The sequence below is a fragment of the Dipodomys merriami genome, unplaced genomic scaffold (assembly GCF_024711535.1).
Source record: "Dipodomys merriami isolate MVZ:Mamm:240054 unplaced genomic scaffold, mDipMer1.0.p SCAF_2, whole genome shotgun sequence".
Taxonomy (NCBI): Eukaryota; Metazoa; Chordata; class Mammalia; order Rodentia; family Heteromyidae; genus Dipodomys; species Dipodomys merriami.
The window spans coordinates 50,040,894-50,065,808 of NW_027203381.1; the positions used below are offsets into that span (position 1 = coordinate 50,040,894).

The 24,915-nt window shown below is 39.8% G+C and overlaps 1 protein-coding gene across 1 annotated transcript in view; it reads right to left on the reverse strand.

The window, feature by feature from the left end:
- Window positions 1-24,915, reverse strand: part of Cep192 (centrosomal protein 192) — a 153,271-nt gene that overhangs the window by 50,183 nt on the left and 78,173 nt on the right. The window contains exons 27-38 of the mRNA XM_070028853.1: window positions 24,697-24,820; window positions 19,601-19,775; window positions 13,326-14,232; window positions 11,898-12,046; window positions 9,640-9,870; window positions 5,163-5,288; window positions 4,842-4,985; window positions 4,659-4,722; window positions 3,978-4,117; window positions 3,795-3,887; window positions 2,983-3,101; window positions 1,314-1,487 (exon numbers count right to left, since the gene is read on the reverse strand). Of these exons, the coding sequence (XP_069884954.1) occupies window positions 1,314-1,487; window positions 2,983-3,101; window positions 3,795-3,887; window positions 3,978-4,117; window positions 4,659-4,722; window positions 4,842-4,985; window positions 5,163-5,288; window positions 9,640-9,870; window positions 11,898-12,046; window positions 13,326-14,232; window positions 19,601-19,775; window positions 24,697-24,820 (2,446 nt within the window). The remainder of the gene's footprint in view (window positions 1-1,313; window positions 1,488-2,982; window positions 3,102-3,794; window positions 3,888-3,977; window positions 4,118-4,658; window positions 4,723-4,841; window positions 4,986-5,162; window positions 5,289-9,639; window positions 9,871-11,897; window positions 12,047-13,325; window positions 14,233-19,600; window positions 19,776-24,696; window positions 24,821-24,915) is intronic.

Below are 24,915 nucleotides of genomic sequence, written 5' to 3' on the forward strand. Positions count from 1 at the left end.
GTACATTGCTTATCAAGCATTGTTGTCTCCTGCTTTGTTTCCTCTTCCCATTTCCCCCCCCCACCCCCCTTCCCCAGCAAATGTTGTAAAGTTCGTTTTTTGACATAACGACTTGTACATCTCACTGTTGCAATGGGTCCACCTGTATCCCTAGTTAAATGATTTGTTTTTGCCTTTCCCCTCCATAAATTATACCAACATCAAATACGGGTTATACCATGGGGGAGGGACATACAAAGCAACAAAGAAATCATCTTATAAATATGTTAGAAACAATCGTATGAAAAAAAAATTTGAATACTTATCTTGGGGTTCATTTCACCTAATATCAACTTACCTGACCTTTTCTGCTTGTCTCAGACATATACTAGTTATTGCAAAAAAAGGAAACCATGGAACCTACATTTCTTTGGGCATGGCTTACTTCACTTAATATAATTTTTTCCAAGTCTTTCCATTTCCTAACAAATGGGGCAATGTCATTCTTTCTGATGGAGGCATAGAATTCCATTGTGTATAGACCTTTTCTGCTTGTCTCAGACATATACTAGTTATTGCAAAAAAAGGAAACCATGGAACCTACATTTCTTTGGGCCTGGCTTACTTCACTTAATATAATTTTTTCCAAGTCTTTCCATTTCCTAACAAATGGGGCAATGTCATTCTTTCTGATGGAGGCATAGAATTCCATTGTGTATATATAACACATTTTCTTGATCCATTCATCTACTGAGGACATCTGGATTGGTTCCATATCTTAGCTATGGTAAATAATGCTGCAACAAACATAGTTGTGCTGGTAGCTTTAGTATGGTCTTGTTTGTGATCATTTGGGTAAATGCCCAAAAGTACAAATCAAAACAACATTGAGATACCACCTCACCCCAGTTAGAATGGCTATAATCAAGACCTCTAATAATAACAGATGCTGGAGGGGATGTGGACAGAAGGGAACCTTACTGCATTGTTGGTGGGAGTGTAAACTTGTTCAACCACTTTGGAAAGTAGTATGGAGGTACCTCAAAAGACTCCACATAGAGCTCCCCTATTACCCAGCAATCCCATCTTAACCTTTTGATATGTTCAAGCTGGTCTTGAACTTTTAATGTTCCTGGAAACTCAATCTCTCCAATCTCTGCCTACCACATAGTTAGGATTATAGGACTGAGCCACCTGGCTCCACTACTCTCCCAATTCTTAAAAAAAAAAAAAACAACAACAAAAAACAGTAACACAAACATAATTAACACCAAGGAAATGACATTAGGAAATTAGATAGCAAAACCTTGGCATTCTGAGCAAGGCACACTTACTGTGTTCTACCAAGAGGTACACCACCCCAAGTCAGAAACTGTTTGTTGGACAAAATTGATGGAATATCTGAACAGCAGGGTCCAGGCAAAGGTGTGCTTTCTGAAGAAATGACTTCACCCTTTAACAGTACTTCATACTGAGGTCCAAATGGCTGCACAAATATTTTCAAGATCCTAATACAGAAAAAAGTCCAAGTCAAAGGCAATATATTTCATTCTTTTAGCAAATATTTCCTCTGGACTCCCTTTGTCCTAAAGAGAGTGAGCTTGGTAGAAGGAATCATGTTGAGCGAGGTAAGCCAAGAACAAAGAGACAAATGGTACATGGTCTCCCTGATAAGTGGATGCTAAATCCAAAATGTTAGGTGATACGACAAAACTAACAGGACTTAAGAAACAAAGAACTCCCACTCATCTGGTTGAACCACTACTAAATATCCCCCCCACGCTGCTGATCACCTATATGGTGTATAACGTGTGAACACCATTATATGTTACAGACTGTGATAGACAATTTGCTCCAGGAAAGTTAGAATGAACTTGTGACTTTAAATGAGCATCATTATTCCACAATACTGTGAAATTCTGGAAATTATGTAATCACTTAATCACAATAAAAAAAAAAAAGAACCTCGGGGAAGGGAGGGAGGGAGGGGATGGTAGGGGGAAAACAATGGAGGGGGTAACAATGTTCAAGAGGAAGTGTACTCATTACCTCACTCATGTAACTGTAACCCTCTGTATAGTATCTTTACAATTAAAAAAAAAAAAAAAGAGTGAGCTTGGTGCCGAAAATACAATGATAGTACTATTTCAGGGAAAAATACACACTGGGGGAAAAAAATCACAATAACATCTACATGGTAGGGCATGAGAAAATCACAGTACTCTGGGGAAAATAATTATGAGGAATTTAGGAAGAAGAAGTTAGCCCTGGGCTGGGAATGTAGCTTAGTGGTAAGAGTGCTTGTCTAGCATGCATGAAACCCTGGGTTCAATTCCCGGATACCACAGAAAAGGCCAGAAGTGGCGCTGTGGCTCAAGTGGTAAAGGGCTAGCCTTGAGCATAGAGAGGCTCAGGGACAGTGCTCAGGTCCTGAGTTCAAGCCCCAAGAAAAAAAAAAAAAGAAGTTAGCCCTGAATGGAGGTTAAACATTCCAGATACATGCCGGACTCTTCTGCATGCAGGGTTCCAATAGCAGACTAAACAGATGCAGTCATTCTGGATCTAAGCTGGGAGTAAGCAATGGTGCCTCAAAGGTGTCGTCTCAGGTTGGTTTACAGATTAGAGTTCACACAGAAACAATAGTTTTCTTACTAGAAGTTAATATTTGCTTATTATTCAGGTATATAAAGTCAAAGACCTGGAGAAGGGAAAGCCAATCCTTAAACTAAAATAACAAGACTAAAGAAGGAGTTCTTGGGAGAAAGCAAATAAAGCTAACGAACATCCTATTATTTTACTTCTGTCAGAATACATTTGAAAATACTGATTTCTTAATTTCTTTTCAGCTACTTAAAAACTTTTAGCAAAAAAGAAAAAAGAAAACCTGACAATAACCAAGCTCCATGATATATTAGATAAAGTTAAATTTTTACATTTATATTGTATAAATGGCTCTTCTCAGAGATGAGTAAAGACCTGTCATTATAAACATTTTCAGGTTACCTTTCCTCACAGGCTTTGAGATCCTTTGGTGTAAATGAAACTGTCACTTCATGTTCTTCTCCAGGTCTAAGAAACAGATTCTCTGGATCCACTGAAAAGTGACTTCCTTGTTCTTGGACCTAAACAATTACATAATCACAACTCAATGCTAACTCACACAAATACAACTTCTCTGGTTCTCTTTTCTTAGGTGCCTTTCTTATTTGCTAGGAAGGTTTATAAGTTCCTTTCTCCTTGTCATCACTGTCCCAACTTATTGTACTCCCTTTTGAAAGGATATTTATTCTTCTTTCCTATTCCCATCCAATCTCCAATTCTTGGTCACCAGCACCTCTTACCACCTAGGGATCTTAGTAACAATCTATCCATGTGGACCACTCTTCTCCAATTCTCTCTAACCACATATGACACAGAAACATTCCAACAACTAATTTAAAACGAGGCTCTTATACTGAAAGCATTAGACTTCAACATTAAAGCATCACAGCATATATTTCATGCTATGTTAACACCAAGGTTTTACAACACTTGTGGAAATTCTAAGCTACACCGACAGTCCCTTTTTTGTGAGACAGAAAAAAGAAAAAATACAGGCTAGCCATGAATGTGCTATGTAGCCCAGGCTAGCCTTCAACTCAAGATCCTCCTGCCTCAGCCTTCCAAACACTGAGATAATAGGGATATGCCAGCATGCTTGACTTCATAGAAATTGTCTGGTTTGATCCCCACTGGATCTTAACTGGGTAGGAATGGCAGCCTTCAGATGGTGAGGGACAAAAGACAGACTATTTCCCTTCCACAAAAATTCTTACCTTGATATCTAAACAAACCTCGATATTCCCAGCATTTTTCAAAGGCAAATGCTGCTTCATTGAGGAATTCACACTGGCCAACAAATGCACAGTCTATAGGTAGGACAAAACATACACTTAAAAAACTCAATCAACTGAAATCAACTTCAACACCAAACAACAGCAGAGAAGAGCTAAGAGTACCTGTAAATCCTTGGGGGCATGAATTCTAGCTATGCCTGCTCTTGCTCGGAGACTCACACTCATAAGAATTGGTGTAGGATTTGGGCTGTCAACTTCTATATCAACTTTTGCCAAGAATTCTTCTGCTGAGTCTAGAATCTCTAGAAAAATATGTTCTTTTAGGCCAGAAGCCAGTTATTTAAACCCACCCAACATTTCCATACAACATCCTTAAGGGACCAAAAGAAAATTTAGGCAAGAAAAAAAATTTTTTTTTTTGCCTGTCCTGGGGCTTGAACGCAGGGCCTTGAGCTTCTTTTGCTCAAGGCTAGCTTTCTACCACTTAAGCCACAGCGCCACTTCTGGCTTTTTCTGTTTATGTGGTACTGAGGAATTGAACCCAGGGCCTCATGCATGCCAGGCAAGCATTTTACCAATAAGCCATATTCCCAATCCCAAGGCAAGAAGATTTTGAAAGGAATAGCAATGAGTAGAGAGAGAGAGGAAGAGACAAAATATCACAATAAGTTTACTGTGGCATTTGCTCTCATTACCCATACTTAAACGGGTTTAATCCAAAGTATACCATGTGCTCAATTTTTCAAACAACATAAAATTCTTAATAAATTACTCAAAATATTTACAGTTGAGAGAGGAAATAAAACATTAAGTTTGTAGTTTATTTAGCTAAAAACATAGTACCTGAAGAAGTTACTGGTTTCGTTGGACTATGGAACAGCACCCAAACTATCAGAAATTCTGGGTCCTACAGAATGAAAAACAATTTTTTAAGTATATGATGAAATTAAGATCCAAATAAACAGGAGAAAGGCAATTTGAAAACTTCTTTAATTCTAAGCCAGTTCTTCAATCCACCCAGCCTACCTGTCCATCAAAACTGGCTGGCATGATGTGACTGACCACGGATGGAGCCGCTAGCTGAGCAATCACATCAGCGTAAGGAGCAGCTTTCAGAGAAGCATGCACAGGTTCCTTTGAAAATGTGAAGCAGCGCCATGCAAAGGCATTCTATTTTAAAATAGAAGCATCAGACTCAGTAAAATCAGGGTTGCATTTACCTTTCTCAACAAAACCTTTAATAACATTAATTTACTTTATGTAGAAAATTAACAAAAAAAAATTAGTAGTGTCTGCAGATTCAAAATCAACTCTAAATGCAGATTCTTAGTGCTTGTTTGTACTTACAGCATTAATAATCATTCTGATAGGCACCACAGCATTCGTCCTATTTATCACTTTCAGTGGGAGAACCTTCCAGCCTCCGTATGTCAAATCACCAAAATCTAGAACACCTTTCTTTTCTGTTTCTACCTAAGTATAAAGAAAGGAATTTATTTATAAAAAAGCAAAGGCAATATGATAATAAATATCATAGTTTATGTACATATTACCACCTCTTAAATACATAAACTTGGCTAAAGTTACCTATAGAACTGTTGTAAGTAAGTTTTAGGTAAGCTTAGACAAGTTTTCACAGACATGAGCTACCAATAACCAACTGAAGATCTGTATTATTTTTGTTGTGTGTCTGTATGCTGGACCTGGCAGGGCTTGAGTGCTGTTACTGAACTTTTTGTGCTCAAGGCTAGCACTCTACCACTTGAGCCATAGTTTTACCTCTGGCTCTTTTGGTGTTTTAATTGGAGATAAGCATCACACGAACTTTTCTGCCTCAACTTCAAACAACATACTTGTGAATAATCGCCAAAGAACTACAAGAAACCCAAAAATTCCTAGAACCAAAGGAAAAAGAAAATACCATTTACTAGAACCTTTGGAACACAAAAAAAGCAGTGGTAAGAGAAAACTATATATAGCTATGAGTGTCTACATTAAATCATCAGAGCTGTCAAATAAATTACCTAACACTGTATGTCAGACTCTCAGAAACACAAGAACAAGCCAGTCAAGTGCCAGTGGCACCACCTGTAATCCTAGCTACTCAGGAGGCTAAGGTCTAAGGATTGGGGTTTGAAGTCAGCCTGAGTAGGACAATCTGTGGGACTCTTATCACCACTAAACAGTCAAAAAAAAGCTATAAGTGGATCTGTAGCTCAAGTGGTACAGTGCTAGCCTTGACCAAAATAGTTCAGGGACAGCTCCTAGGCCCCAAGTTCAAGCCCCAATATCAATCAATCAATCAATCAATAAAAGAATCAATTAAATTGAGATGAGTCTTCAAAAACTGAAATAAGCAAACTTAAATTAAGCACAAAATTAAAAAGGTAACAGTAACAAATTTCAGCTATAAGAATCTCATTTATTACTTATGGAAACATAAAGTACAACTGGCAATATCTATGCAAAGTAAAGATACATTATACCATTAAATACATCTGTCGTACATACTTTGAAGATTTACTCCAAGAATTTTTATGGATGGGATCTCTGTATAAAATTCCTGAACTGTGACTTATGTTCCCTAGTCAAATGCTGTAAGTCTTTCAGGGTCCTAGGTCCTCTTCCACAAAGGTGGCTTTCATGGACCTGGCTAGCACTGAGGTTCCCAAACTTCTCTGCTTATTACACTCAAAGCTCAAACAAATTCAGTCTATTGGAAATTCATTATGTGAGTCCTAATTGGTCAACCAATAACTTACATAGAAGATAGTGACATCTCTATCTTCACAATTGTAAATTTTCACATCTTCTATAAAAATGAAAAAGTAAGCTGCTTAAAGGCAGTTTCAAAAGCCTCATATACAGGAATGCATTGACATGATGAAAATTAATAGCACTCACTCTCAGTGGTTCTCAATGGGGTAGGGGGGGTGATAGTGTCTAAAGACATTTTTAGTTGTAACAGGGGAAATGACTACTGCTCATATCTAATGGGTAGTTAGGAAAAGAGCTACACATCCAATACTGCCTAAGACAGGCTCCCTCTCCCTAAAGAGTTAAAGAATTAAAGCTGAAATCCCTGATCTAGAGTATGGTATACATAGCAGAACTGATGATCAAGTTCACTAAATGGCATGTAAGCAAAAGGAAAACTATCACTCTTAAGTCTGTAAGTACATGAGAACACAGCATGAGGACATCTACAAACTCAACTTTCTCCTTCATATCCTAGTAAATAAACTGCTGAGTTACCATGTATTTCCCTGAGGAATATACTATGGGAAAAAGCCTGAATGGTTGGTTGTCCTCTTGAGGAGACTGCCTGCCCTTCGTGCCCCACAAGTCAGCTCTAAACTGTAAGTCATAGCTATAGCTTTGTTGAATAAAATGATGACAAATTCACTTTTAGCAGGAGTTAATTGTGGTTCAATAACATTTTTAACTTCAACTCACCTATCAGAAATCAATTTATTCATTATTTTTTAAGTTGAAAGTATTTATATTTCGGGAAACTACGAAGAGGGTCAAATAACCTACCATGACAAGAATGCTCAATAGGAAATTCATTACCTTACTCATGTATCTTTACAATAAAAAATGTTAAAAAGGAATACAAAGTTAGAAATGTTTCAGGCATTTGTGTAAGAGCAAATTTCCTTAAGAGTCAACAAAATGTATATGTATTTTTATTACATTTTAAACAGTTTTGATCAGTTAAGATGGCCTCTTGCTCAATTAAAGTTACAATGTAACCTATAATGTGAATTTAGATATACTATCTAAAGAAGAGATGTCAGTATTTTTAGGAACACTATTGTCAAAATAGCTATTTTACTTCTAATGACTATAAAGAGCTACTCTGCCTTTCCTATTTTGTACCCTCCCCAATTCTCCCTCCATTCCTCCATGTTGTTCACTGTATTAATTCTGAGGTCACTTTGTGTCAATTAAGGTATCTCCCATAAAGCAGTAATTGGTAACTAGGGCTATAATTTGTAATCATTTGGGAAGACTAAAAAAATGCTGATATTCATATATAATCCCTGCCCCACTCAAATATGGATGGAACTCAGATATGAGAAAGTCCCAGTGTTATTTTATTTTTTTAAATTTTTTTGTCAGTCCTGGGGCTTGAACTCAGGGCCTGGGCACTGTTCCTGAGCCTCTCAGTGCTCAAAGCTAGTACTCTGCCACTTGAGCCACAGCATCTGTGCTTATGTGGTACTGAGGAATCAAACCCAGGGCTTCATACATGCTAGGCAAGCATTCTACCACTAAGCCACATTCCCAGCACCCCCCCTCCCCCCGCCAATGTTCTTTTAATATGCAGCCACAGCTAACAATCATTGTGCTAAATAAAATTTCTTTCACTTTCAGACAATGGAGGCATGGCCCAAATAGAATAATCCCTAACAAGCAAGAGGTTTTGAATTCAAACCCCAGTACTGGACTCAGGGGAGAGGCCAAGCACCAGAGGCTCACACCTGTCATCCTGAATACAGGAAGGAGAGACCCAGGAGGACCATGATTTGAGGCCAATGAAGGAAAAAGTTCCAAAACCCCATCTAAATAGAAAAGGCTAGGCATGATGGTGTACATCTGTAATCCAAGCTACTGCCCAAAGCACGAATAAGAGGATCATAGTCCATGTAGGCACCAGCAAAGAATGAGACCTTATGTCAAAAATAACCACAACAGCCAAGTACCAGTGTGTCATGCCTATAATGCTAGCTATTTACCAGACTGAGATCTGAGGATTGAGGTTTGAAGCCAGCCCAGGCAGAAAAATTTGAGAGACTATTACCTTTAACCAGCAAAAAGCCAAAACTGGAGGCAAATGGTAGACTTCCAGCACCAGTGAAAAAAGCTGAGTGAGAGAAGAGGCTCTAGTACTGCCAAAAAATAAATAAATACTCAGGCACTGACAGCTAACACCTGTAATCCTAGCTACTCAGGAGGCTGAGATATGAGGATCATAGTTCAAAGCCAGCCTGGGTAGACAAGTTCAAGAGACTTTTATCTCCCATTAACTACCAAAAGAAAGCTGGAACTGTGGCTCAAGTGGTAGAATGCTGGGTTGAGCAAGACATTCAGAAACAGTGCTCAGGCCGAGTTCAAACCCCAAGTCCAGCACCAGAAATAAATAAGTAAATAGTTAAGTAGGTAAGTAATTAATAAGTGGAGAGGGACTGTCAGAAAATGGATGACTTTATGAAGAATAAGAATTAGGGACTGGAAATGTAGATCAGTGGTAAGAGTGCTTGCTTAACAGGCATGAATCCCTAGGTTCCATTCCTCAGTACCACATTAAACAGAAAAAAAACGGAAGTGGCATTGTGGCTCAAGAGGTAGAGTGCTAGTCTTGAGCAAAAATGCTCAAAGACAGCACCCAGGCCCTGAGTTCAAGGCCCAGGACTGACAAAAAAAAAAAAGAGAGAGAGAGAGAAGTGACTGTGTCGGGCATGGGTGGCTCATGCCACCAGAAAACCGGAAGTGACACTGTAGCTCAAGCTGCAGAGCACTTGCCTTGAGCTGAAGAGCTGAGGGACAGCGCTCAGGCCCAGAGTTCAAGCCCCACGACCGACCAAAAGAAAAAAAAAAAGAATTATCAGAAAGATTTTAATGTTATACCTATTAAGATAAAAATCTTAGTCACTATATTTATATTTCTGAAAAAAACTAATAATTTTGGAGTAAGAATTACAGAATAAGAATTTTGGAATAATTGCTTAGCTTGAAACTTAGTGACACATTTTCCCACAAATACATTTTGCCAAATGTTAAACAGCCTCCAACAATATGCTCACAGCAATCAAGTTACCTCAATAGCAGGGGCCTCGGCAATCGCTGTGAGGATGACTCTGCTTCCCAAAGCTTCTGCTTGTACTATTGTTTCAGTATCTGCTGAGAATGGCCAAGATGTGACGCTGAATATACATCTGAAAATCCCAGGATTGGATGGTATAAAAAGTACTTTTATCTCTTCTGTAACATGAGGTCTTATAATGACTTTATTCTTGAAAACTAAACAAGGGTATGTAGAAAGATCCACCTTAAAAAAAAAAAAAGCCACATGATCTGTCAAGAAATGGCTTTATCTTAAAAATCAAGAAGATTCACCTAATTTAAGTCCTCTCCCTAATCACTCCAATTACAAAATCTAAACATCAGCTGCTCAAAAACATCCCATCTTGTAACTCATTATCAGAACAGTACAATTAGTCAAAATGTCTCTAATTGAATTTAATGCAGAAGGACTGAGACTTGGTAGTCTATTTTGAAGCAAACATATTTCTCTACACATTTCTCTAAAAAAGGAAGTACTGTCCAGATCTGGTGGCTCACACCTATAATCATAGCTACTCAGGAGGCTGAGATCGGAGGATGTCAGTTCAAAACCAGACTGGGCAGGAAAAAACTGCCACCTAAAAATTGTAAGTGGAGCTCTAGCTCTGTGTTAGAGCACTATCCTTGGGCAAAAAGACTCAGGTAACACCCAGGCTCCAAGTTCAAGCCCATAACCCCCCCAAAAAAGAAGAAAGGAAGGAAGATAGGACACACTTGGTAGAAAAAGTTTAATAAATGTCAAATTTCATCTCAGAATTATGCTTTGTGCTAATTCATATGAAAGAATGTATGAATCCAAATATAATATATAATACTAACTAGGTGTTGATGAAACAGCAGAGGTCCAGAACAAAACATGTTGTGGTATCATAGCAAGGGGAGTACCCATCATATCATCAAAAAGCAGACTTGTAACTTTTTATGGTGTAAAAGCACACCATTTGTCAAACTCATGGCTAGAAGATATAAGGTCATAGTATATTCCAAAGTCCAAGCAACCCTAGATGGTTTATAATTACCATGACTTGTCTGTCTAGGCTAATGTAAATTTGAGGGAGGGAGGGAGGGAGGGAGGGAGGGAGGAAGTAAGGAAGGAAGGAAGGAAGGAAGGAAGGAAAGGAAAGGAAAGGAAAGGAAAGGAAAGGCAAGCAGGCAGGCAAGCAGGCAGGCAAGCAGGCAGGCAGGCAGGCAGGCAGGCAGGCAGGCAGGCAGGCAGGCAGGCAGGAAGGAAGGATTAGAAGGGCATGGAAAATGGAGCACTTCATAGTCCCAACAGTCTTTCTAGGATATGTTTTATACATCTCCATAATGCAGTGGGATGAGAAGTTAAGCTGCTTCTGAAAGTGTCAGACTAGCCTTCAGAACTCCTATGATATGACTCTAACCACCTATCCTCCTCCTGTACATCCACAGACTGCACCATTCAGACTCCTAGGAGCCTGTAAAGTCTTACTTCCCACCCACAACCCTTTCCTTGATACAATCTGGATTTTCATCTAACCTGATGATCCAAAATAATGAAAACAAGAAGCAAAGTTGAGAAAGTCCTATTTTACCATATTATTTAGGCTACTGGTAGAAAAACAAGGGAGTAAAACCATCTACAAATGTTGTCTGGTAAGAAGCAGTCACAAAGCCAAGACATGTCAGAACAGAAACTACTAACCTTATTTCCCACTCTCTCTACTCACTGGCATTCAAATAGTCATTATCCTAAGGAAAGAATATTCACAGTCCAGAATGATAGTAGCTGTAATTGATCAAGTAAGAGTGTATCTGTATGAGTTAAAGCTAAAACTGTATTTCCAAGTATTTCTAAAGACAATGATCAGATAAATTATCAAAAAGATTCCCTTTACTAAATGAAGACTAAGTTGAAACAGTAGCTTAGTTTTTTCTCTCATAAATACTCAATCATATTTAGCAAAACCAACAAAGTCATAAACAGAACATTCAGTGATTTATTGCTAAAGGCAAACTGACATGACTTTATAAAACTGACAATGAAATACAATGATTAGTAACTGATGGAAATGTAAAATATCCACATTTCACTTCTTACATTGAAAATACAAAACTAAAAACTAAGAAAGGGACTGAAAGAAGATAAAATTATAGTTGGATTGGGTAAACGGGGAGTGGAAAACTTCCAGACCAGTAGAGAGAAAGGGAAGTTACCCACTCCACTGCAATGCACTGTAAAGTTTAATGAGAAAGACCATCAGAGCTCACCTTCTCACCGTTAACACTAACACTGAGAACCCCGATGCTAACTTGTAGCCAGCGGTCAGTTGGATTAAGCACACTCAGATGGGTCTGCGAAGCAATACCAACACAGCAAGCATGAGGAAACTTCAATTCCTCGGGCACTCTGACATTCCCTATGTAAGAAAAGTCAGAATGCAAATTACATCAAACACTTGATTAAAAGCACTACTGGTTATATGGAAATTATTATGTAAGACTGCTGCTTATACATAAGAGCTATAGTATTAATGCTTCTGACGTGTAGGAATCCCTCATTTTGTATGAGTCTCAGCAGAAACTGAAACTATTTTTTTGAAGCTCTATCTAGCTGGGGGGGTGGGGCGCGCCGGGGGGGGGGGGGGGGTCAACAACATCTTTATTTTACAAGATAATCAATTCTTCGATGTTATTATCATCAGATAATCCTGACCTCTTTTTCTCTCCCAAATTATAATCTACTACTTAACCTCATAAGAAACCACAGAGTCAGGGCTGAGAAGGTGGCTCAGTGGTAGAGTGCTTGCCTTGCACACATGAGGCCCTGGGTTTGATTCCTCAGCACCACATAAGCAAAAAGAAAAAAGCCGGAAGTGGCGCTGTGGCTCAAGTGGTAGAGCGCTAGCCTTGAGCTGAAGAGCTGAGGGACAGCGCCCAGGCCCAGAGTTCAGGCCCCACGACCGGACCAAAAAAAAAAAAAAAAAAAAAAGAAACCACAGAGTCAGATGTTGATGGCTCACTCCTGTAATCCTAGCTGCTCAGGAAGCTGAGATCTGAGGACCACAGTTCAAAGCCAGTCCAGACAGGAAAATCCATGAGATTCTTTTTTTTAACTGTATTTTTTTTTGTCTTTTCTTTTTTGGTACTGGGGATCAAACCTAGGACGTTGCACTTGCTAGGCAAGCGCTTTGCCACTGAGCTACATCCCAGCCCAATCCATGAGATTCTTATCTCTAATAAACTGCCAAAAAAACCAGAAGTGATTCTGTGGCTCAACTGGTAGAGCACTAGCCTTGAGCTGAAGAGCTAAAAGACAGTGCCCTGGCCTAGTGTTCAAGCCTCACAACCAAAAAAATAAAAGAAGAAACCACAGAGGCTTTGACTTTCTAGATGTATACTACTACTTGGATTCTTAATACTACCACCATCTTTTCCCACTACCATGCCCCACACACTACTTCAATGGAGTAACTCATTCTGAGATCTAACCCTAAAGTGCGTACTTGAGAGTTGGATGAATAACAAAAATCCAGTGAAGAGGAAAAGAAAAACTAGGAAGACAAAGGTATGGGGAGCACATTCCACCCACATACATACACTTAGTGTTGTTCTAAACCTACTTCAGTGATTCCTGCACACACAGAAGTATTTGGGGATGCTAAATATGGGCAAAGGAAAAACTTCAGAAAAACTCACCAAATCTTGGCATGGTTCCTGAATTCCACTGTTCAATTCCACAGTTTGCACCAACAGATTGCACTGAAAAAGGTTTTGCTGTACTCAACAGGTTCTGACGTAAGGCATTAGAACATGGGTTACAAAAGGAAGAGGGACCCATCAATCCGGAAGCAAGAGTTGGTCCTAAACATATCCCCATAGCCATATGTTCTCCAGCAACAGAAGGGTAAGAATATCCAGAGAATCCACAAACTGAAGTGCTACCTGCATGGCACGGAGGCCTGTTAACATTTGCAGTTGAAGGGAAGGTCCCCAAATACTGCTGGGCCAAGGGAGCTGTGCTCACAGAATGTCCGGTCCAGAGTGAAGGGTGCACAGCAGGCATGTTTTGCATATCAACAGCAGAGCCATGACCCATAAGACATGGAGGGAGGTTGAGCTGGTTTCCCAAAGTGCTCTGATTAAGAATCTGGCCATTGGTATCACTGCTGGCAGTTGAAGGGTCTTTAGAAGTTATCCTCTGACCTTCTTCTGTAGTCTTCTGGCTTGACCCAGAAAGATGTGATGAGGCTGATCCGGCCTGAAGGCCCACATCTGCTTTGCTCAGCAGAGTCAGACTGATCAGGTCTAGTTCACTGGGGTTTGGTGTCAAACCTTCCTCACTGGTTCCCACAGGCTCTCTACTTTTCGAGGAAGAATCCTGACTGGATATAAAATAAGATTCTCCATCCTCAGGTCTGCTACTCAAAGAAGTGGTTTCAGTTCCTTTTTCCAAATCAAACTTGCTTTGAGCAATACATGATAATATTCCTTTTCTTCTGTTATGAAATGGAACTTTTTCTCTAAGATTTCCAATAGCCTGTTCCTCCGATAGAGTTAGATTGGCTTGCGTAATTGTGCTGCTCAATTCACTGGTGATATCACTCTGAGTATGACAAAGAAAAGTAAAAAATAATCCCCAGATATATAAACTAAATATAATAAATTCAACCATGTTTCTATGATCTCAAGTACTATAAGGAGATATATATATATGCATCCTGCCTCTAAAAGAAGTTGGTTTATATAAATATATAACTAAATATATAACTGTAACTAAAATATACACCTATAAAATTCAGACTTACCTAAGAAAACTACAGTCAATGTTTTTTGTTTTTGTCAGTCGTGGGGCTTGAACTCTGGGCTTGGGTGCTATCCCTCAGCTCTTCAGCTCAAGGCAAGCGCTCTGCCACTTGAGCCACAGCACCACTTCCAGTTTTCTGAGTCATTTATTGGAGATAAGAGTCTTGCAGACTTTCCTGCCCTGGCTGGCTATAAACCGAGATCCTCAGATCTCAGCCTCCTGAGTAGCTAGGATTACAGGCGTGAGCTGCCGGCACCCAGCCTACAGTCAATGTTTTATAAAAAGAATTACAAGCCGGGCGCCAGTGGCTCAGGCCTGTAATCCTAGCTACTCAGGAGGCTGAGATCTGAGGATCCCAGTTCAAAGCCAGCCCGGGAAGGAAAGTTCGTGAGACTCTTATCTCCAATAAACCACTAGAAAACCAGAAGTGGTGCTGTGGGGCTCAAGCGGTAGAGCCCTCGCCTTGAGCTGAAGAGCACAAGGACAGCGTCCAAGCCCAGAGTTCAAGCCCCATGACCGACAAAAAAAAAAAAAAAAGAATTACAGTCAGGCACTGGTGGCTCACACCTGTAATCCTAGCTACTCATGAGGCTGAGACAGTTTGAAGCCAACCCAGGCAGCCAAGTCCATGAAACTCTCATCTCCAATTAACCACCAGAAAACTGAAAGTAGAGCTGTGGTTCAAACTAGTAAAGTGCTAGCCTTGAGTACAAGAGCTCAGTGACAGCACCCAGGCCCTGAGTTCAAGCCCCACAACCAACAAAAAAAAGAATTATATGTTCATACCTATAATCCAAGCTACTCAAGTGGCTGAGCTCTGATGATGCTGCTTGAAACTTTTTTCAAGAAGGAAAGTCCATGACACTCTTATTTCCAATTAACCACCAAAACTTCAGAATTGGAGCTGTGGATCAAGTGACAGACCACCAGTCTTGAGCTAAAAAGCTCAGGTACAGTAGCTAGGCCCTGAGGTCAAGACCTAGGACCAGCACCAAAAAAAAGGGGAAAATAAATAAGCAGTATACATCAGTCACATCAGAAAAGCTTATACAAAGGACCAGGGTAAAGTCTTTTTTTTTTTTTGGTCAGTCCTGGGGCTTGAACTCTGGGCCTGGGCGGTGTCCCTCAGCTCTTCAGCTGCAGGCTAGCACTCTACCACTTGAGCCACAGTGCCACTTTCAGTTTTCTGAGCAGTTTATTAGAGATGAGTCTCACAGACTTCTGTGCCGTGCTGAGCTGGCTTTGAACTGTGATCCTCAGATCTCAGCCACCTGAGTAGCTAGGATTACAGGCAAAGTCCTATTTTTTTCTGTGAATTAAGAGTTTTACATCAGCAAACTTTATAATAAAAAACATAAATTACTTAACAAAGGATGAGGGCAGTGGCAAGCTGTCAAATAATATGGAAATCAAATTGGAGTCAACACAAAGCCATTCCCAGGTCTTCCCTTGCCCATTATGGGTCTAATCTATGTCATATGTGTTGAAGATTTGAAGATACTTAATTCTGTCTGTACTTTTTTTTCTTTTTGGTGTTACTTGCTAAGCAAGTGCTCTACAAATTATGCCACACTCTCAGCACTTTACTGCTTTGTACTTTTTATGGAGTCACTTGTTTTTACCAGACTCAGACTATAATCTCCCTACGTCTGGCCTCTCATGTATCTGGACTGCTACACCTACATAGTTCCCATGTGGCTGGAGTGAACAGATGCACACTGACTGAGATGGGGTCTCACTAGCTTATTGCTTGGGCTGGCCTCAAATCAAGATCCTCTTGATCTACACTCCAAAGTACATGGGATTATAGGCATGAGCCATCACATCTGGCTTGCATTTTCCAATTTCTAAACTTGTATAGTTTTCTCTTAAGTATGAAGTAATAGTCTTAGTGAATGCTAATATTCTCATTCCTTTATAATGTATTACCTGACAGGTGGCAGCTATAGCTCTGTAGGATAACTAGCTAAAATGCACAAGAATTTACTTCTCATTGATTATTTCTAGTACTTACCTTGGAAAAGAAAATTTGGACCAAAGTTTTAGAAACAATACTACCGATAAACATCAGATTGTCAATTATTGTTAAGAAGTAATATGTATTTCAAGGGTGAATTACTATGTGAATACCACTACCTTTCTCATATTATTCTGTCTAGTTGGTGAAGAAATAGGTTTAGGGAGGTTTTAAGGTTCTTAAGGAGGTTCTGAAGAAGTAACAGAAGAAAAGTTTTCTGGATCAGCTATTTTCGTTGTTGAGACAGGATGGTCCTCCTGCCTCATCCTCCTAAGTGATGGGACTACAGATATGTACTACCATGCCTGGCTATCACTAAGCTCAGTAGGCTAAGAATATATAGACTACATAACTGGGAACACCAAAAAAATTGGCATCCAATGAAATGGATGGAATACCATATTGAACACTACATCATGTACTTAGTAACTGTACAGTATGTATTTAGCTGATTGGTGGAGATATATTCAACATACCTACAGTAGTCATATTCAACTCTTTAAAACTGGATATGAAGGGCTTGGAACATGGCTTAGTGGTAGAGTGCTCGCCTAGCATGCACGAAGCCCTGGGTTTGATTCCTCAGTTATGCATAAACAGGAAAAGCCAGAAGTGAAGCCGTGACTCAAGTGGTAGAGTGCTTGCCTTGAGCAAAAAACTCAAGGTCAGTGTCCCTGAGTTCAAGCCCCAGAACTGGCAAAAAAAAAAAAACTGGATATGAAGTTGCTACCTGCAATCCTAGCTACTCTGGAGTCTGAGATCTGAGGATCAACGGTTAAAAGTCAGCCAGGGCAGGTCCATGATACTCTTATCTCCAATTAACCACCAAAAAGGCCAGAAATGAAACTATGGTTCAAAGTGATAGAACACTAACTTTGAGCAAAAACATTCATGGACAGTGCCCAGGCTCTTAGTTTAAGTACACATGCACACACACTCTCTCTCATCTTGAATACTGTTACATTCACACCAGACCATACAAGGAAAATACCAGCTTCTCTTGGATAAATATTTCCAATCTCTTCATCTCCTCCCACTAAAGCTACCACTTTAGTGAGAGAAGGGATGGGTTAGGAGAGATGAGTAACAATGTTGTCAGATACTTTGTACTTACATACTGTTTTATAGAATGGGAACTTATTTGTACAACTACTTAAAGATAATTAACATATATAAATAATTAATTAATCAATTAATTTTCTAAAAAGCTACCACTTTAGTACCGGCTCACACTATCTCTTGTCTTAATGATAATGGCCTCATATCAAATCTCCTTGGTTCTAATTTAACTCATTCTAACCTCTATCACATATCTACTGGAGTGTTTATTGGCAAAACTAGGATTTGAACTTAAAGGCCCTGTGCTGACTAGATAAGACACTCTACGATGCTCCTAGCTCTTTTTTGCTTTAGTTTTTTTTTTTTTAATAAGGTTCTCTCGCCGGGCGCTGGTGGCTCACGCCTGTAATCCTAGCTACTCAGGAGGCTGAGATCTGAGGATCGCGGTTCAAAGCCAGCCCGGGCAGGAAAGACCGTGAGACTCCTATCTCCAATAAATCACCAGAAAACCGGAAGTGGCACTGTAGCTCAAGTGGTAGAGCGCTCGCCTTGAGCTGAAGAGCTGAGGGACAGCGCCCAGGCCCAGAGTTCAAGACCCACGACCGACAAAAAAAAATAAATAAATAAGGTTCTCTCATTTTTGACCTCGGCTAGCTTGGGACTTTGATACTACTACTACACTACTCAAGTAGCTGGGATTACAAGCAAGTACCACCATATTCATTTTTTACTCTTTTAATTAAAACTACAATCCTCCCACATTTTCCACCTCCCAAACAGCTGGATTACAGATGTAAGCTACTATGTCTAGTCATGGAATAAACTTTAAAAATATTAAAACAGGTCATGTCAGTGTCCAGCTTTTATTAAAAGCCCTTTAAGGGGCTGGGAAGGTGGCTCAGTGGGAGAGCGCTTGCCTTGCATGCATGAGGCCCTGGGTTCGATTCCTCAGCACCACATAAGCAAAAAAAAGAAAAAAGCCAGAAGTGGCGCTGTGGCTCAAGTGGTAAAGTGCTAGCCTTGAGCTGAAGAGCTGAGGGACAGCTCCTAGGCCCAGAGTTCAGGCCCCACAACCGGACCCCAAAATAAATAAATAAATAAAAATAAAAGCCCTTCAACTCCCAAGTTTTATATCTAAGATTCCCTATCATTAGACCCTGCACTCTTTTCTATCCTTACTTCCCTTCCTCCACATGTAAGATTCACTAAAGCCATTCTAAACTTCTTTGAGTTTATCTAATGCAGTACCCAAATCACAATTCCACATCTTCCTCCCTGCTGAATTCCAAACAGGTCTGCAAAATAAGGCTTCAAAGACATTCCTCCCATAAACTTTTGTTGAATCAATTCACCTTGCCCTGAAATCTATTTTCAGGAAACTTCTTCTGAATCCCCAGAGCATACATGCATTAGTGTGTCTTCCAGCAGACAGTTTCTGAAATCAGTTCAGTAAACTACCTCTAACACTTACTAACACAACAGAAATAACTAGTTAATGCACATATATACCTATGCTCTTTTTTTTTTTTTTTTTTTTTGCTGTCCTGGGGCTTGAACTCAGGGCCTAGGCATTGTCCCTGAGCTTCTTTGTGCCCAAGGCTAACACTCTACCACTTGAACCACATAGCCACTTCCAGCTTTTTCTGAGTAGTTTATTAAGAGATAAAAGTCTCATGGATTTTTCTGCCCAGCTGCCTTTGAACCACAGGTATGAGTCACATGCACCCAGCACACTAATTCTTTTTAAAGGTAAACAGTAATACAGAAGGCAAATATGCCAGAACTTCAGAAGTTTTGTTGTTGTTGTTGTTGTTGTTGTTTTTGGGTCCGGTCGTAGGTCCTGAACTCTTGGCCTGGGCACTGTCTCTCAGCTCTTCAGCTCAAGGCTAGCCCTCTACCACTTGAGCCTACAGCACCACTTCCGGCTTTTTCTGCTTATGTGGTGCTGAGGAACTGAACCCAGGGCCTCATGCATGCAAGGCAAGCACTCTACCACTGAGCCACCTCCCCAGCCCAAACTTCAGAAGTTAAACATTACTAACACATAAGGAATCAAGGCCATACAAAAGAATCAGTCAAAGTGCCACCCACCTTGTGGTCTTCTGGGCAACTATCAGCAGTTGTGGGTGGACAGGTACTCTCCTGTTCAGACATATATGTCAGCCTGCTCATATCATCAGTATGGGAACATACAGACTGAGAAAACTCACTCTCAGAAGAGAGCTCCTGATGATGAGCTATTGAAGCAAGACACTCGGAAGCACACCTGAAAAAGAATCAAGTACCTCACGTTAGAATTTATACCAGCCAAGAAACATTTTTGCCTGCACATAACTCAACCATGAACTCAGTTTATATTTAATTATTTAAAATTATAAATTATATTTCTATTGAATGACCTATATAGTATGCTACTGTAAAACAGAAATGTTGCCCACTTTCGTTAATAAATACTATATACAGACACATATATTAACTATTCAACAAATTTATTAAATACCCAATATAGCAATTAACAAAAACATTAAAAATTCCTACTCTCAGAGCAGAAACAAAAGAGAATCATATAGATAAGAACAAAGAAATGCTGCTAATATCACTAATAGAAATGTAAAGTGGTGGGGCTGGGAAGGTGGCTCAGTGGTAGAGCGCTTGCCATGCATGCTCGAGGCCCTGGGTTCGATTCATCAACACCACATAAGCAAAAAGAAAAAAGCCAGAAGTGGCGCTGTGGCTCAAGTGGTAGAGCGCTAGCCTTGAGCTGAAGAGCTGAGGGACAGCACCCAGGCCCAGAGTTCAGGCCCCACGACCGGACCCAAAAAAAAAAAAAAAAAAAGAAAGAAAGAAATGTAAAGTGGTATAGCTCCAAGACAGACCATCAATATATTCTTTCATGAATGTATGCCAAGCAAGTCAGCAATGTAAGATCACTTTCCTATTGTATTCCCCAATAGTTTTCATTTAGTGTACTTGACCTTTTTCACACTAAGTCCCATGGTTTTTCCCATGACTGAGAGATGAAGGTACAGGTGCTTAGCTAGGTTACCCATTTCAGAAAGATAACATGATGTCCTCATTCAAAATCTCTGACCACATGTCAAGTTCATGAGAAAGTTCAGTATTACCCTACAGTATACTCTACACATTAGTAAACATGGAGATTTTTCTGCAAGATCACAAGTTAAAGGTTGTAATTTAGCAGGGCACCAGTGGCTCACGCCTGTAATCCTAGCTACTCAGGAGGCTGAGATCTGAAGATCAAGGTTCAAAGCCAGCATGGGCAAGAAAGTCTGTGAAAATCTTTATCTCCAATAAACCACCAGAAAACTGGAAGTGGCTCAAGTGGTAGAGCACTTGCCTTGAGCTGAAGAGCACAGGGACAGTGCCCAAGCCAAGAGTTCAAGCCCCACGACCGACCAAAAAAAAAAAAAATGTTGTAATTTAGTTTTTATTAAATGCTTTTTTAAAAAGTTAGTTTTTATTAAATGTTTTTGAAAGTCTAAACCAAAGATAACAGAATGAAACAAAATGTACAGAAGAGGAAAGATACACTGAAGAAAACACTAAATCATAAGGCTGATAAAAGTGAAATGCAGAGCCAAATGACTGTGATGACTATATCATCAGTAGTTATGATTGAACAAGAAGCTTTGTGAACCTGTGATAAACGGACATTGAACTCTACTCTGTAATTATCCATGATGTAATCAATGAAGGAAATGGTGCGAAGGATTCTAGGCCCTCTGTATACACCTTCTGCAATTTTGTGTGGGGGGAGAACCAATCAATATTTTTAAATTAAAATGTGTCTTTAAAAATTAGAGGGTGACAGGACTCACCAAAGTCAAATTATTGAGAAAAATGTTCAAAATTAGAGATTAGCTTTAAAATTCAAAGGACAATGTTATTCTATGATTTACAAAACAAAATGCAAAGGCCTAGAGTAGTTAAAACAAACCTGAAGATCAATGCACTAGTTGCATTTGGAACAATTTCATTTTCAAAGATGCTAAAATATACACACTAGATTATTAATATTTAGCAAATGTAAGTGGCAGTACATGGTTACGTGCTTCCTGTACTGTGACAAAGTTGAATAAACAGGAGAAGGCAAGCTTTATTTTGACTCAGTTTCAGAGGTTTCAGTTTATGATTCAATCCATTGTCTTGAGACCTCTCAAGAAGGCAGAGAACATGATGGTAAGGATAACGTAGTAGAGTAAGCTGCTTACACCTCATGGCAACTGGAAGTCACCAGACGAATAAAGGATAAAATTTCAGTATCTCTTTCAAAAGAATACCTCCCCAAAGCAGGGCACCAGTAATCCTAGCTACTCAGGAGACTGAGATCTGAGGATCACAGTTCAAAGCCAGCTTGGGCAAGAAAGTCCATGAGACTCAGAAAACTGGAAGTGGCACTGTGGCTCAAGTGGTAGAGCACTAGCCTTGAGCTGAAGAGCTCAGGGACCGCACCCAGGCCCAGAGTTCAAGATCCAAGACCAACAAAAAACAAAAAAGAATACCTCCCTGATCTGAACTGATTCCACTATGTTTTACCTCTTAAATTTCCTAGTACAGTACCTCTTATATATAGTGCTATAGGTTGGTAACCAAGCCTCAAGCATGCAAGCCTTTAGGTGACATTTAAAATCAAAATTGTGATTGTTCCCTTCATTTTTGCACATTTGAGATATTTCAGAAATTTCAAGGTTAAGGAGAGTAGACTCAAAACAGTCAAATAAATGGATAAACTTCCATCCATTAATGGACGAATATCCATCTACTTATTTGATGATCAGAAGTCAGGCTGCTCTGGGTGGAGTGAAGGGTCCAATGACCCACCCTACTTTCTGTTCTAGTCATTTTATTTTCTGTGGTCTCTCCTGTGCTGAAACAATGCCTTAAGGCCATCATTTGAATGTTTGTGTCCATCCAAAATCCATAAGTAGAATCTTAATGCCCAATGTGAAGATATTTGGAGGTGGGTCCTCTAAGAGATGAAGACAGCACTCTCGTGGATGATACGAGTGTCCATATAACAGAGATCTTAGAGCACTCTCTGGTCTCTTTTACCAAGTGAAAACACAGTAAAAAGGTGAACTAGGTAGGATTCAGGCCTTCACCAGACACTAAATCTGCCAGCACCTTGATCTTAGACTTTCTAAGCTTCAGAACTGGGAGAAATAAAGTCTATTATTTATAAGCCATGACTTCATTGTGTATTTTGTTATAACAGCCAAAATAGACTAAGACACTTAGATGTAATAAGGACTCTGTAAGTAAGTGTGAAATAAATTATATATTTTACTACAAACTGCATATCTACAGAGCCTATGAAGTAACTGTGGTAGACAATAAAATTATTTAAAGAAACTTTAAAAAATAAAATTAGAGGGTGAGCCGGGCTCCAGTAGCTTACACCTGTAATCTGCTGCTCAGGTGGCTGAAATCTGAGGATCATGGTTCAAAGCAAGCCTGGGCAAGAAACTCCGTGAGACTCTTATCTCCAAGAAACCACCAGAAAAACAGAAGTGGCGCTGTGACTCAAGTGGTAGAGTGCTAGCCTTGGGCTGAAGAGGCCCAGGCCTAGAGTTCAAGCCCCACAACCGGCAAAAAAAAAAAAAAAAAAATGAGAGGATGAGACAGAAATCAAAATGAATCCCACATCCACATTACTGGAGTTCACTCCTAGTGGCAGCAGGAAATAAAGCAGGAAAAACATTTTCAGAAATGATAAAAGTTTTTCCTTAAACAAAAGAAGGTTCAATCTATACAGTATACTGTGTGACAGTGTGAGTCAACATAGAGCTATGAGATAATAAAATGAGCCATCTTTGGAAAAATCTTTAAAGAAGATAGTCAATTAAAAAGCAAACAATTTGGCTAATCCTAGATTTTCCTCCCATATTCCAGATATAGTAAACTAACTCCTCTAAAAAATTTAAGAGATAAAAATCAAAGCTTTAAGGCATACTATAACATGTCATCACCAGAAGGTCTTCAGATCTAGTTGGGCTAAATGACTCCAAATGGCTTTTAATATTAAATTGGCTGTCAAGTAAGTGTCAATGTATATGAAAAACTGTCTCAAAATGAGGGATCTACAAAAGAGTCACTGAAACATGGAAGACAAACCTCTCCATTAGTACTCAGTTCTAACTAACCCGCATCACATTTCAAATGAATGTGCAAAACTCTAATAACAGCTTGTAAAATAGTTAATAGAAAACACTGAAATCCACTATTTTGAAACAAATCGATTTATATACTTTGTGTGTGCACACGCATGGGCACACTTCACTTGCAGGTAGAGACTTGAACTTTGGGCCTCAATTCTCACTCAGCTTTTCTTCACTTAAGCCTCATACTCCCCCCTTCCAGCTTTTTGCTGGTTAATTGCAGATAAGAATGTCTAAGGGATGTGAGGGCGATCTGGCTGCGACATCTGTCACCCCATTGATCGCCAGGGTTGATTCGGCTGATCTGACTGGTTAGGCAGGTGTCCCCTTCCTCCCTCACCGCTCCATGTATGTCCCTCCCGAAGCTGCGTGCTCGGTCGAAGAGGACGACCATCCCCGATAGAGGAGGACCGGTCTTTGGTCAAGGGTATATGAGTAGCTGCGCTCCCCTGCTAGAACCTCCAAACAAGCTCTCAAGATTGTCTCAGATCTGTGTGCCTAGGCTGGCTTCAAACTGCGTCCTCAGATCTCAGCCTTCTGAGTGGCTAGGATTATTGGCATAAACCCTGGCAACATTATTACTTTTGTAGACAGAGAATGATTATAAGTAAAAATCGCAGAGCATAAAAGTTTGCACAGAAAAAATTCACAAAAGGGGCTGGGAAGGTGGCTCAGTGGTAGAGCGCATGCCTTACATGCCAGAGGCCCTGGGTTCATTTCCTCAGCACCACATAAGCAAATAGAAAAAAAGCCGGAAGTGGCGCTGTGGCTTAAGTGGTAGAGCGCTAGCCTTGAGCTGAAGAGCTGAGGGGCAGCGCCCAGGCCCAGAGTTCAGGCCCCATGACCGGACCCAAAAAGAAAAAAAAAAAAGAAAAAATTCACGAAATATTTTTTTAATTTTTTACCTTTGCAAGGAATCTAAAGGAGAAATTTACACTTCCAATTTTCTAAACAGAGCACATATTTTATTTAAAAAACAAAAAACAAACAAACAAGGTAAGCACATACCTTGATAAACTTGTTCCAGAAATTTCACTAGGAGAATGGCTGAGTGATGAGGTAGAAGGCCTGAAGCACTCCGGATTCTCCTGTAAGCCAGACCCACCAGGCTCAGGAGAGGTATTTTTCAAACCTATCAGAAAAGTGTATTTGCCAATAAGAACGGAGGAAAAAAAAAAAAAAAAAAAAAGCATGATTTTGTGAATGTAGTCAATCACTTAGATACTT